The sequence below is a fragment of the Schistocerca piceifrons genome, chromosome 2 (assembly GCF_021461385.2).
Source record: "Schistocerca piceifrons isolate TAMUIC-IGC-003096 chromosome 2, iqSchPice1.1, whole genome shotgun sequence".
Taxonomy (NCBI): Eukaryota; Metazoa; Arthropoda; class Insecta; order Orthoptera; family Acrididae; genus Schistocerca; species Schistocerca piceifrons.
In genome coordinates, this window is record NC_060139.1 from 190,303,740 (window position 1) to 190,319,301 (window position 15,562).

Genomic DNA, 15,562 nt, shown 5'->3' on the forward strand with positions numbered 1-15,562 from the left:
GAGTGAAAATCTCATTCTGGACTTCAATGACAGTTCTTAGACGCATGTTTCGTGGCCGGATTATCTCACGTTTTGGCAATGTTCCTTGGTCTCACAGGTCTCCCGACCTGTCAGTATGTGACTTTTTTCTGTGGGGGTACCTTAAGAACTGTGTCTATAACCACAAACAACGAAATTTGGACGAGTTCAAGAATGCAATCATTAAAGAAATTGCTGCCATCCCTGCAGAGATTTTAGTCCATGTGGTGGAGGATTTTGAGAAGAGACTTGAGTCCTGCATTCGAAATGATGGACATCACCTTGACGACATTATTTTTCATAAATAACTTTGTTAACTAAAATGGAAAATAATGAGCTTTGATTTTGTGTAAATAAACATGCATTAATTTTAAAGTTGGCTGAGTTGGTTCAAATGGCTCTGAGCACTATGGGACTTAACATCTGTGGCCATCAGTCCCCTAGAACTTAGAACTACTTAAACCTAACCAACCTACACACATCCATACCCGAGGCAGGATTCGAACCTGCGACCGTAGCGGTCACGCGGTTCCAGACTGAAGCGCCTAGAATCGCACGGCCACACAGGCCGGCAGTTGGCTGAGTATTATTTCATATAAAACCGTCTGTCTCCCGTGTGTCACCCTGTACTTATAGCCAGATCGCTGTTTCTCCACGAGAAATATTCTCAAAAATTACGTTATCACTATGTAGTACAGTGCACGCAAGGGCGAAATGACCGTGAGCGACCGGCGACCTTTACATAGAGGAAGCGGCTACAACATCGTCGCATCTTCTGATTACTGTCGTATCAGTTATTGAAAATTGATGATGCTGTTGATAGAAACGAATCGTCCTTTATACGGTGTGGCTATAATTTAGTAAATAAATCGTTTATCTCGCGCGTTTGTACAAGCAGCGAGTGCAACGACAGATTAATAGGTCCTCCTTGTTAGCAACAGTTCAGATTTTGTTTTATAGTTGCACTTCGTTGAAAAATAATCTACAATTTATTTACTCCTGATGTTCCATGAAGTACTGGAAAGTCTATTACAAGGAGGTGGCGCAAATAGCTCTGAACACTATGGGACGTAACATCTGAGGTCATCAGTCCCCTAGACTTAGAACTACTTAAACCTAACTAACCTAAGGACATCACACACATCCATGCCCGAGGCAGGATTCGAACCTGAGACCGTAGCGGTCGCGCGGTTCCGCACTGTAGCGCCTAGAACCGCTCGGCCGCAGCGGCCGGCCTACACGGAGGTGGCAAAAGTCATGGGGTACCTCGTAATATGGCGTCGGACCTCCTTTTGCCCGGTGTAGTGCAGCAACACGACCTATTGTGGACTCAACAAGTTGATGGAAGTCCCCTGCAGAAATATTGAACCATGCTGCCTCCATAATTGCAGCAGTGTTGCCGGTGCACGATTTTGTGAACGAACTGACTTCTGAACTATGTCCCATAAATGTCCAATGGTATTCATGTTGTCCGATATGAGTGGCTAAATCACTCTCTCGAATTATCCAGAATGTTCATCAAACCAATCGCGAACACTTGTGACCCGTTGACATCTATAAAAATTCCGTTGTCTGGGAACATGCAATCCATGAATGGCTGCAAATTTTCTGATCGTACCTGGTGCCGTGTGCCGTTTGCCGGCAGACTATGAGCGCGGCGGCCAGCGGTGTCTGCCGCCTCGTCGTGGTGCTGGCCATGGTGCTGGTGGGAGGGGGCGAGGCCCGCAGGCGGCGGCCGTGCCCCAGCCTCACCGCCGCAGACCTGGACGCCCGCGAGCTGCTGCTGCAGTACGCCGAGTGGCGCCACTGGAGGGAGCTCGTCATATTCGTCAGCCCCACAGCAGGTACAGTTTCCTTTTCTCCTGCTTAAGGCGCCTTCACTGATACTCTGCACCGGGCTTGCCAGTGAGGTTGCACCGTACTGAGCGCGATGCTGTTGATATCCTAATGGTTGTAGAACGCAGGTACAAAAGTGAATGAATGTCGTGTGACTAGGGCCTCCCGTCGGGTAGACTGTTCGCCGGGTGCAAGTCTTTCGATTTGACGCCACTTCGGCGAATTGCGCGTCGATGGGGATGAAATGATGATGATTAGGACAACACCCAGTCCCTGAGCGGAGAAAATCTCCGACCAAGCCTGGAATCGAACCCGGGCCCTTAGGATTGACATTGTGTCGCGCTGACCACACAGCTACCGGGTGCGGATTAATAGAAAAGTTATCTACGAGGAAACACTTAACTAGGGCCGCAATGCCGCAAAGAAATACCTGCTGACCACCACTCCGCTTCACACACCTGTTTTACGCTTAATACAAAGATGCTGCCAGGGCGTGTCTCCATTTGGTGTAATTTGCACTATAAATAATTACGGAAGGTGGAAAGAGATGTTAGTTTTTCCCCAAAATATGACTCAGAACAAATATTTACTATTAAAAACAGTCTTGATCACGATTTATTTATTAAGGTGACCGGTTTCGACCACTACTGTGGTCATCTTCAGACCACTGAGTAGGAGCCTCTTTCTGCTGGAGGATCACTAGTGATCACTTGTGATCCTCCAGCAGAAAGAGGTTCCTACTCAATGGTCTACAGATGACCACAGTAGTGGTCGAAACAAGTCACCTTAATAAATAAATCGTGATCAAGATTGTTTTTAATAATAAATATTTGTAACACATTGATCACTGTCACTGCGATAATGTATTCAAAAGTAATTACTCAGAACAGTACACATCTACAGCATACTCTGCAAGTCACTCAATGGTGTGTGGCGGAGGGTACTTTTTGTACCACTAACTGAGTCCTCCATCGCTGCTCCATTGGCGATGCTTGGGAAGAATGATTGTCGGTAGCCCACTGTGTTGGCTCTAATGTCTCGAATTTTCTCCTCGTGGTCATTACGCGAAACGTATGTGGAGGAAGCAACACGTTGTACGACTCTTCCCAGAGGACGCGTCAGGAAGGCGTCTTCTTCGCTAAGTAGCCCAAAAAAATTCTACATTTATAATATGCGTGCCACTGAAGCAAAGAGATTACTGCAGTCAGCAATGATACTGTAACTATTTAATCTTCCAGGTACAACGTAACAACCATATGATTGCCGTGGAACGCAAAACAAGGAACGGTACCATTATGCACTAAATGTTACGTAGAATCGCTAAAACTTTAGCTGATAAAAGAGTATTTAGTTTTTCGTATAGGGGCTAAGAGAATCCCCCCATTATACTTCACACCTACAATGTCTGTCCTATTTTATATCAATTTCTCTTGGATTCCTACTTACCAGAATTCTATCATTCCGTCCCAATACTCGAACGCCATGCAGTCGTCCTCCTCATCCTCTCTGTGTGTTTACACTTCTTCACTCCATCTCTTCCCCCCGTCCACCACTCCTCTTTTGCTCTTCCACCTTTTGAGTTCGTATGCTTCATGCAAAAAACTGACATCAAACACCTAATCATTCCATGCTTAGGAACCAACTCTCACACTCTGCCGTGCCAAAAGCCCCATTACCCCACCTCTACGCCGCGGGGTAGCCGCGCGATCTAGGGCTTCTTGTCACGGTCCGCGCGGCTCCCCCCTTCGGAGGTTCGAGTCCTCCCCTGGCATGGGTGTGTTTGTGTGTCGTCTTTAGCGTAAGTTAGTTTAAGTTAGATTAAGTAGTGTGTAAGCTTAGGGACCGATGACCTCAGTAGTTGGGTCCCATAAGACCTTACCACTAATTTCAATTTTACCACCTCTACATTGCTCATATCCGTGCGTAATGTTCTTTCAACAGCATGGATCTGATTGGGGGGAGGGGGTGTACCGTCAAATTACCACTATCTACGCCAGGCGATATGTGTGCAATCCGTCATTTTCATGGAACTGTGTCGAACACCTCCAGTAACCGCGCACAGCCGTCACGTCGATTCTCCAAGTCTTGGTCACTCATGAGCGGTTTTAGGTTTAAATCTGTTCGCATATGTGGCCGTAACGTCGTTAATGGGATGTCGATTTCCTGTGATCGCTTGTATAGCGACTTTTCCGGCGTACGTTCCACTGATGCTGCAACTCCGCACTTGTGTGTGCTCTTCTTCTCAGTCTTCCAGAGCGTGGTCTGTCTTTTACGGAAGCAGCTCCAAACAGTTTCTTCTCCCTACGCAATATTGTTGGTTTCGTTGGCGCAGCCATATTAAATCTAGTAGTGAAATCATTTTGAATCTCTCAGTCTTTTCCCAGTGTGAGGCCGATCATGAACCCAGGTACTCATGACGATTTGTTGTTCCAGGATGTCATTGGATTCATCAGCCATTCTTTTCACAATCAATATCACCTGCAACGAGAAAAAGTCTGTACAAGCTCTTCCCTCACGCGCTCCGCGTCCTGAGGATACGTTAAACATCTCTCCCTACCCGACCACGAAATCAGCCCAGACACCTGCCATTTCTTCCAACTTTAAAAGAACACTTCTTACCGTGTCAGGTCAGGTCTCCTTTCCTTCCCACTCTTCTCGCTGCTATCCCAACAGCTTGATTTGGGACTCTACTTTAGTAAGCATTTGCTTGGTTGCTGTCAAGGTTGCACCGGTAGAAGCTGGTGACGGGTTTGCAACCACTGGTCATGCACCCTACACAGACCTCACACAGGCACTGCATTCGACTGGACTCTACTTTAGCAGGGATTTGCCTCGCTGACGTCAGGGCTCCACATTCAGAAGCAGGTGACGAGTCTGCAGGCTTTGGTGATGGACACTATACAGCTGGTGACCATGTTGGCCTCTCTCTCTCTCTCTCTCTCTCTCTCTCTCTCTCTCTCTCTCTCTCTCCCTCACACACACACACACACACACACACACACACTGGATTCTGCTGGGCTCTACTTAAGCAGACATTTGCTTTGCTACTATCAACTCTCCACTGGCATAAGCTGGTGATGGGTCTGAGTCTCCAATGATACCAAGTGAGGTGGCGCAGTGGTTTGCACACTGGACTTGCATTTGGGTGAACGATGGTTCAAACCTACATCTGGCCATCCTGATTTGGGTTTTCTGTGATTTCCCTAAATCGCTTCAGGTAAGTGCCGGGATGGTTCTTCTGAAAGGGCATGGGCGATTTCCTTCACCATCCTTCCTTAACCTGATTGGACTGATGACCTCTCTGTTTGGTCCCCTACAACAAATCAACCAACCAATCTATCAGCCTCTAGTGATGGGCTTCATACAGCTTGTGGTCACCATGGTCTCCCACAGACACTTAGTTGTGCAGGATTTGCTGTGGAAAGCGTTTTCTTTACTGCAGGGTTCGGCTTGTGATCCCTGCAGCATGCACAGAAGCTGAAGATGGGTCTGCAGCACCTGAAAATGGGAATTCTATATCTGGTCGCCGTGAAGGGCTTGCACTGACACTGGGTTCTGCTGGATTCGACTTTAGGATGTGCTTGCTTTGTTGCTGTCTCAGCTGCACAGGCAGAAGCTAGGGATGGTTCAACAGCCTCTGGTGATGGACCATCTATGTTAGCCTCACACGGACACCGTGTTCTGCTGTACTTTACCACGGTGGATATTTGGTTTGGTGCAGGGTGCTGGCTGCCGTCGCTGCTGTCGGTGCTGCACAGCCAGCAGTTGGTGACCGGCCTGCAGCCTCTGGGGACGGGGCCTCTGCAGCTGGCGACTGCGCTGGCCTCTCGCAGGCACCGGGTGGGCGCCGTGCTGCCGCTGGCCACCACCAGCAGGCACCTGGACGATCTGCTGCAGCAGGTGACACTCACACCACACACTGTTATCTACTGTTGTTTAAACTAGTAAACAGCTGGATGGACGGGTCATCGCAGTCATCATCATAAACTTCTTAATTTGAATTTAAAATTTGGAACTGCAGTAGGGGAATGCACATGTGACATTTCTTTCCAGGTTGCTACGAGGTCACTCCAAAAGAAATGCACACTATTTTTGAAAAAATACAGTTTTCATTCTGCAAGTGTGAAAGTTTTACAGTGTGTAGATACATCCTTCCCGCTTGTTTTCAAACTTAGTTCAACCTGTTCCCGTGAGTGGCGCCGGCACAGCATGTCTTCAAGTTGGCTGCTACACTTGACGTTCGTCAGAAGCAACGTGCTGTCGTAGAATTCCTGTGCTGTGAAAAGGAGACAGTGGGAAACATCCACAAGAGGTTGAAAAAGGTGTATGGAGATGATGCTGTCGATCGCAGTACAGTTCGCAGCGGCAGGCCACGTACTGCACACACTCCGGACAATGTGCAGAGAGTTAACGAATTGGTGACTGCTGACAGACGCATCACAGTGAACGAAATGTCACGCTACGTTGGGAGAGGGGAAGGAAGTGTTTGCAGAATACTGAAAGTGTTGGCGTTAAAAAAGGTTTGTGCCAGGTGGGTTCCCAGTATGCTGACAGCGGCTCACAAAGCGACAAGAAAAACGGTATGCAGAGAACTTTTGGGACAGTGCGAGAATGGTGGAGATGAATTTCTTGGAAGAATTGTGACAGGTGATGAAACATGGCTCCATCATTTTTCACCAGAGACGAAGAGGCAATCAATGGAGTGGCATCATGCAAATTCACCAAGGGAAAAAATTTCAAGACCACACCTTCTGCTGGAAAAGTTATGGCTAAGGTGTTTTTCGATTCCGAAGGACTCTTGCCTGTGGACGTAATGCTAAGTGGAACCACCATAAATTCTGATGCATATGTGACGACACTGAAGAAACTTCAAGCTCGACTGAGTTGTGTTCGACTACATCGGCAAAAGCAGGATGTTTTGCTGTTGCACGACAATGCACGGCCACATGTCAGTCAAAAAACCATGGAAGCGATCACAAAACTCTGATGGACAACACTGAAACACCCGCCCTACAGTCCTGACCTGGCTCCATGTGACTATAATCTCTTTGGGAAACTGAAAGACTCTCTTCGTGGAACAAGGTTTGAAGATGATGTCTCCCTTGTGCACGCTGTCAAACAGTGGCTCCAACAGGTTGGTCCAGAATTTTACCGTGCGGGTATACAGGCGCTGGTTCCAAGATGGCATAAGGCAGTTGAGAGGGATGGAAATTATGTGGACAAATGAAAATATTGTTCCTAAAGGATGTATCTACACACTGTAAAACGTTCAAACATGTAGAATAAAAGATGGATTTAAAAAAAAATAGTATGCATTTCTTTTGGAGCGACCCTCGTCGTTACGTGACCAGAAAGTTAAATGACACTTTCCGCCTGTTGTAAAACTTGTAACTTTGGGAATTTTTTTCTTAGGGCTGACGTTTCTCTCGAGTCCCAGTGTCCATTTTCTCTCTCTACTCCTGATATTCTTAAAGTTTTCTGGTGCGCATAGCATTGTGTAAATCATTCATCAACTTTCTTTGAGTTAACACCGTTTTGCCAGAAACCAATTTCTGAAGCAAAAGTTTCCCTTCGACTCTTTTGTTCAGCTCGACGTTTCTGCTGCTTTAGTGATATCATCTTTTGCTGTAGAACTTTATACAGGGCGATTTAGCTAAGCTATACACCTCAGATACACCCTCAACCGTTTAAGATATCGTAATTCTGTTTCCACCCAGTTGAATTGTAGAAAAATCTCCAACAAATTAAGTACAATATCTTTTAATAGCTGTATTAGTTACAGAGATATCGGTATCAACTGTGCTATTTCAAATGGAAGTCTACTAATTCGTGCTGCTAGTATCTTATTTCTAAAAGAGACAGTTTCAACGGCGTTTTACTCTCTGATAACCGATTACTAGTGTCGGAGCAATTATAATACTTAGAACTTAGGATTTATCCGTTTTGAAAACGAAACCGATTGCAGTCTTACGGGGAAGTTTGTGTTGTCACGTTAATTTGTTGGAGCGCTCTAGCTTGTGGAGTTAAGAGAATTTAAATGCAAAATTAGTACAGTTGAGAAAATTCTTATTAGTGGTTGGACCAACACACCAACTGGAAGGTAAAGGAAGTGCCATCTAAGGATGAGTAACAACTGCTCTTGTTTCTGTCCGAACCTTGAAAGAAAAGTTCACGTGAAAAATTGAATGCATTTATAAATCAGGAGTTGAGGTTAAAGACTGTTGCAATAACTCCGCAATATGAGTTTAATGTCAAGCTACACAAACTGCGTAATTACATCAGCAAGAGCAGCAAAAAGAAAATTGCAAAAGATAGTGGTGGTAAACACTTCCTTAAAATTACATTTATCTCATCAAGTGTTTGAAATGTCCAGGATAAGCTGCAATACGCGTTTGCAGTCACTGGTGCTAGTTCCTCTGGACTCAATGTAGACATTTCTTCGATATCATCGCTCGTGCTGCAACTATGCAAGGTTTTAAATTCTCTTGAGTTTCGGAAATTGTACCTAGACTTCAACTTTGAGCTTACCGCAGATAAAAAATTTCAGTCGCGTCAGATCAGCCAAAGAGTAGGCCAAGTGACAACGCCTTCACGGCATATCTAACGACCAGCAAAGACCTGAGTGAGCGCTTTCCTAGCTGCAAAAGAGTGAAAAATATGGCACGAACATTCAGTCAGATAGGTTTCAAAATGGTGTAAGTACGGGCATCTTGCTTTAAATTTTCAGAAGTCTAAAACTGTGCACTTCGGAACGGCAAAAACACATAGTATCAATAAGTCACAAGTACACTCATGCTCATAAATTAAGGATAATTGCAGAATGTGATGCCACACAACGTGCCACTACACAAAACTGGCGCTAACAGCATAGACACATAGGGAACACACACGACACAGATCTGTAAGTCCACGGTATCGGTGATAAGTTGAGATAACCGTCCCGAAACACATGTGCTACAAAACGCCACTGTTTCCTGCGCATGTACCCCGATATCAACATGGGATATGATCACCATGCACACGTACACAGGCCGCACAACGGGTTGACATACTCTGCATAAGGTGGTCGAACAGCTGCTGGGGTATAGCCTCCCATTCTTGCACCAGTGCCTGTCGGAGCTCCTGAAGCGTCCTAGGGGTGTGAAGAGATGCAGCGATACGTCGACCGAGAGCATCCCAGACGTGCTCGATGGGGTTTAGGTCTGAAGAACATTCAGTCACTCCGTTCGCCTGTATCTTCTGTTTCAAGGTACTCCTCCACGATGCCAGCACGGTGGGGCTGTGCATTATCAACCATCAGGAGGACGGCGGGACCCTCAGCACCCCTGAAGAAGTGGACATACTGGTGCAAAATGACGTCCCGATACACCTGACCTGTTACAGTTCCTCTGTCAAAGACATGCAGGGGTGTACGTGCACCAATCATAATCCCACCCCACACCATCAAACCACGACCTCCGTACAGGACCCTTTCAAGGACATTAAGGGGTTGGTATCTGGTTCCTGGTTCACGTCAGACGAAAACCCGGCGAGTATCACAGTTCAGACTATACCTGGATTCGTCCGTGAACATAATCTGGGACCACTGTTCCAATGACCATGTACTGTGTTCTTGACACCAGACTTTACGGGCGCTCCTGTGAACAGGTGTCAGTTGAATGCACCTTGCAGGTCTCTGGGCGAATAAACCGTGTCTGTTCAGTCGTCTGTAGAGTGTGTGTCTGGAGACAACTGTCCCAGTGGCTGCGGTAAGGTCCCAAGCAAGGCTACCTGCAGTACTCCGTGGCCGATTGCGGACACTGATGGTGAGATATGGGTCTTCTTGTGGTGTTGTGCACTGTGGACATCCACCTGCTGGGGCGCTACAGTCTGGAACCGCACGACCACTACGGTCGCAGGTTCGAATCCTGCCTCGGGCATGGATGTGTGTGGTGTCCTTAGGTTAGTTAGGTTTAAGTAGTTCTAAGTTCTAGGGGACTGATGACCTCAGAATATAAGTCCCATAGTGCTCAGAGCCATTTGAACCATTTGTACTGTGGACGTCCCGTACTGTAGCGTCTGGACACGTTTCTTGTCTGCTGGAGTCGTTGCCATAATCTGAGATCACACTTTGTGGCACACGGAGAGCATGTGCTATGACCTGCTGTGTTTGACCAGCCTCCAGTCGCCCTAGTGTTCTACCTCTCATAATGTCATCAATAAGTGATCTTTGAGCCATTTTAAACACACAATCACCATTAGCACGTCTGAAAACGTCTGCACATTTACTCGCTGCACCGTACTCTTACACGCACCAACACACTTCTGCGAATGTGGGCTGCTGGAAGTGCCACCGTGCAACGACCACAGGTCAAATGCACCGCATGGTCATACCCCGAGGTGATTTAAACCCGCAAACCGCCCACCAGAGCGTTGTTTCACCGTCTATCAGCATTATCCTTAATTTATGAGCATGAGTGTAGAATCTGCCACTCATACAAATACCTGGGTGTCAGGATATAAAATGAATGATCATATAAGCTCAGTCGTAGGAAAGCAGGTGCTGTACTTCGCTTCATTAGTAGGACACCGCAGTGTGTCAGCAAATGAGATTGCTTACAAATCATTTCTGCGACACGTCGTAGAATATTGCTCAGGTGTATTGGGCACATATCACGCAGGTCTAGTGGAGGATATTGAATGTATACAAAGGAGGGCAGAACGAATGGTGGCAGATTTGTTTGACCCATCGGAGAGCGTCAGGAAAGTGGAGAAAACCTAAACTTCAGACACTGAACACAGACCAGACGCCGTCTTACGACATCCTACTTACAAAGTTTCAAGAACCAGTATCAAGGAAGAAATCCAGGTATGTGGAACGGGTTCCAAAATTTCTCTCCAGAAGGGACCGTGAAGATAAGATCAGACAAATTACAACGCCCACTTAGGTACTGAAGCTGTCTTTTTTCCCACACTCCACGTGCAACAGGAGCAAAAAGAAAGTCTAATACTTGACAGCATGTGAAGTACGTTCTGCCATGCACTTCACCTTGGTTTACAGTGTATAGCTGTAGCTGCAGATGTAGAATCGATGATAGACTCCAGGGAAAAATTAAATCAAGAGGGATAGATGAGGATAGAGAACATTCCTCTCAAAAGTTTATGGAATGTCTTAATTCTTGGGCTTCATGGTACAGCAGAGTGTGACTATATTTATTGTCTGTTGTGTCCACAGGCTTCCGATCAATTGCAGTTCAACAGCTATGTGTCGTGGTTGGTGCTGCGCCGAGCGCAGCCGAATGCCTCCCAGCCACTGGTAGAGCGCTTCAGGTACCTCAACTTGGCGCTGGACAGCGACGTCGTGCTGGCTGAACTCCACACACCAGAGACAGCAATACGTAGGTGAGCTGACACCACCAAGAGATGTATGTGGACAAGCTACTCATTGTAACCTCACTACACACAGCGACTGAGTCCTCTCAACCTGGACCTCTCAAACTTGTATTATCCAAATGATGGCACTGTCTAACAGAAGGTCAGTTATACAATCCAATCATATGTGGACAATGCTGTATTATCAATGATCGGACTGAGGCGCACAGCTTTTCGCGGCCAGGAATCAGATGGCGTTCAGCTCACAGCCACTTAACAGTGCAGGCGCAACCACCCCTAAGCCACTTTCGCAGAAACCCCAGCAATGCCCGCTGGTGTACACATGGAACATAGCAACCTACCGGCTGCGGGCCAATCAAGCCATGCCACGCCACCCTGGGTTCGTCGGCGGCCTGTGTACTCCTGAGCGCCCGGACCAGTTAAAAGTTCACGCCCCGCCATTGACTGCAGTGCGAAGTCAGGCTGCAGTCTCACTAAGAGTTTGGGCTCATCACTTGTAACTACGGACACATACAGACTTGAAGTGACAGTGTTGTATGTTTGTGATAGGGACTCAGTGTTTAATTCCGTCCGACAGTGTTTGTGAACTTCAATTGAGAGATTAAACTTGTTTTTCAGCTCATGCCTCCACTCTTTGCTGTTCTGCACTTCCCAGACACAACAGACAAACTACATGCTAGAGTTGTGATTAATTTAGAGACTTTATACTCTCCCTCTGGACCTCTCCAACTTGTATCCGCGAAGAGATGCTACTGTCCAATGTCATATCGGTTACACAAATCAAACATATGTTTACAAAATACGTGCCAGACGGTGGATTTGTTCAGAGACTCCATACTCTCTCTCTGAACCAATACAACTTGTATCGTAGAGAGGACTCTGTTGCCCAATGGTAGGTCAGTTATATACCTGACACATATATGGAAAAAGCAACTGCTATAGTTTGGGTTGAGGTAGAGACTACATCGTATGACTTTGACCCTTCCCAGCTTGTTGTCACCAAGAGATGCCGCTGCTGGCAGGTCTGGTATGCATGGCTACTAATCTCAATCGACTACATTACCACCGTTCAGTTATGAATACGATGGTACAGATGTGTTATGCAAAGCCAATGCCGTCTGATGCGACATTGATTCTAGGTAGTGAGAAGTAGGTGGTAGGTAGTAATCAAGGCAGTGCAGATAGCAAATTGCTCTATACAGTGTCTACAAAATGATCGAGCACGTATGAGAAGGCAACGTTTTTGTCTGTCTTTAAACGGAGCAGATCTACTTGCAGAGTACAGAATGTTCCACAGTGTTGTTGTTGTTGTGGTCTTCAGTCCTGAGACTGGTTTGATGCAGCTCTCCATGCTACTCTATCCTGTGCAAGCTTTTTCATCTCCCAGTACCTACTGCAACCTACATCCTTCTGAATCTGCTTAGTGTATTCATCTCTAGGTCTCCCTCTACGATTTTTACCCTCCACGCTGCCCTCCAATACTAAATTGGTGATCCCTTGATGCCTCAGAACATGTCCTACCAACCGATCCCTTCTTCTGGTCAAGTTGTGCCACAAACTTCTCTTCTCCCCAATCCTATTCAATACTTCCTCATTAGTTATGTGATCTACCCATCTAATCTTCAGCATTCTTCTGTAGCACCACATTTCGAAAGCTTCTATTCTCTTCTTGTCCAAACTATTTATCGTCCATGTTTCACTTCCATACATGGCTACACTCCATACGAATACTTTCAGAAATGACTTCCTGACACTTAAATCAATACTGGATGTTAACAAATTTCTCTTCTTCAGAAACGCTTTCCTTGCCATTGCCAGCCTACATTTTATATCCTCTCTACTTCGACCATCATCAGTTATTTTGCTCCCCAAATAGCAAAACTCCTTTACTACTTTAAGTGCCTCATTTTCTAATCTAATTCCCTCAGCATCACCCGACTTAATTCGAATACATTCCATTATCCTCGTTTTGCTTTTGTTGATGTTCATCTTATATCCTCCTTTCAAGACACTGTCCATTCCATTCAACTGCTCTTCCAAGTCCTTTGCTGTCTCTGACAGAATTACAATGTCATCGGCGAACCTCAAAGTTTTTATTTCTTCTCCATGAATTTTAATACCTACTCTGAATTTTTCTTTTGTTTCCTTTACTGCTTGCTCAATATACAGATTGAACAACATCGGGGAGAGGCTACAACCCTGTCTTACTCCTTTCCCAACTACTGCTTCCCTTTCATGTCCCTCGACTCTTATAACTGCCATCTGGTTTCTGTACAAATTGTAAATAGCCTGTCGCTCCCTGTATTTTACCCCTGCCACCTTTAGAATTTGAAAGAGAGTATTCCAGTCAACATTGTCAAAAGCTTTCTCTAAGTCTACAAATGCTAGAAACGTAGGTTTGCCTTTCCTTAATCTTTCTTCTAAGATAAGTCGTAAGGTCAGTATTGCCTCACGTGTTCCAGTGTTTCTACGGAATCCAAACTGATCTTCCCCGAGGTTGGCTTCTACTAGTTTTTCCATTCGTCTGTAAAGAATTCGTGTTAGTATTTTGCAGCTGTGACTTATTAAGCTGATAGTTCGGTAATTTTCACATCTGTCAACACCTGCTTTCTTTGGGATTGGAATTATTATATTCTTCTTGAAGTCTGAGGGTATTTCTCCTGTTTCATACATCTTGCTCACCAGATGGTAGAGTTTTGTCAGGACTGGCTCTCCCACGGCCGTCAGTAGTTCCAATGGAATATTGTCTACTCCGGGGGCCTTGTTTCGACTCAGGTCTTTCAGTGCTCTGTCAAACTCTTCACGCAGTATCATATCTCCCATTTCATCTTCATCTACATCCTCTTCCATTTCCATAATATTGTCCTCAAGTACATCGCCCTTGTATAGACCCTCTATATACTCCTTCCACCTTCCTGCTTTCCCTTCTTTGCTTAGAACTGGGTTTCCATCTGAGCTCTTGATATTCATACAAGTCGTTCTCTTATCTCCAAAGGTCTCTTTAATTTTCCTGTAGGCGGTATCTATCTTACCCCTAGTGAGATAGGCCTCCACATCCTTACATTTGTCCTCTAGCCATCCCTGCTTAGCCATTTTGCACTTCCTGTCGATCTCATTTTTGAGACGTTTGTATTCCTTTTTGCCTGTTTCACTTACTGCATTTTTATATTTTCTCCTTTCATCAATTAAATTCAATATTTCTTCTGTTACCCAAGGATTTCTACTAGCCCTCGTCTTTTTACCTACTTGATCCTCTGCTGCCTTCATTACTTCATCCCTCAAAGCTACCCATTCTTCTTCTACTGTATTTATTTCCCCCATTCCTGTCAATTGCTCCCTTATGCTCTCCCTGAATCTCTGTACAACCTCTGGTTCTTTAAGTTTATCCAGGTCCCATCTCCTTAAATTCCCACCTTTTTGCAATTTCTTCAGTTTTAATCTACAGGTCATAACCAATAGATTGTGGTCAGAGTCCACATCTGCCCCTGGAAATGTCTTACAATTTAAAACCTGGTTCCTAAATCTCTGTCTTACCATTATATAATCTATCTGATACCTTTTAGTATCTCCAGGGTTCTGCCATGTATACAACCTTCTTTCATGATTCTTAAACCAAGTGTTAGTTATGATTATGTTGTGCTCTGTGCAAAATTCGACCAGGCGGCTTCCTCTTTCATTTCTGTCCCCCAATCCATATTCACCTACTATGTTTCCTTCTCTCCCTTTTCCTACACTCGAATTCCAGTCACCCATGACTATTAAACTTTCGTCTCCCTTCACAATCTGAATAATTTCTTTTATTTCATCATACATTTCTTCAATTTCTTCGTCATCTGCAGTATCTATTAAATATTGCTAGAGGTTAAAATGGGGGCTTAATAAATGAAGTAGTCACATCATCATTCCTTTTTCTTCCCTTGATAAAGGCCTCATTCAGACTTCTCTATGAATTATGGTCTTGAACGATACACATACATTTTGCTCCTGCTAATTTTCGGATGTCATCTTCCGTTAGGTCCTCACCTCTTTCGTTATATCCTTGAACCAAACAGAAAACTTCATTCTACTATCTATTCGCTTGCAAATAATGGAGTTACGCCCTAATTGTTGCATTACTCAGTATCGGAGGTAACTAAGACAAAAAGCATTGAACACACAGCTTCCTCTCTGTAATGTATAAGATATTCACAAAATTGTAAATAAAAATCATCGGATTTCATTCGAGCAAAGGAACAAACTGGCTTACAATATTGAATTTATCTCAATGGGCCACTTGCAAGGCGTGATCGACAGTACATAACAGAGCAATCAGTATCAATTACCGCTTTGGCTGTGA

General features: G+C 45.2%; 1 protein-coding gene across 1 annotated transcript in view; it reads left to right on the forward strand.

The window, feature by feature from the left end:
• The first annotated feature begins 1,666 nt into the window (after window positions 1–1,666).
• The window catches only part of LOC124775237 (glutamate receptor ionotropic, delta-1-like), a 121,930-nt gene continuing 108,034 nt past the window's right edge, over window positions 1,667–15,562 (forward strand). The window contains exons 1-3 of the mRNA XM_047250075.1: window positions 1,667–1,862; window positions 5,456–5,676; window positions 11,069–11,235. Of these exons, the coding sequence (XP_047106031.1) occupies window positions 1,667–1,862; window positions 5,456–5,676; window positions 11,069–11,235 (584 nt within the window). The remainder of the gene's footprint in view (window positions 1,863–5,455; window positions 5,677–11,068; window positions 11,236–15,562) is intronic.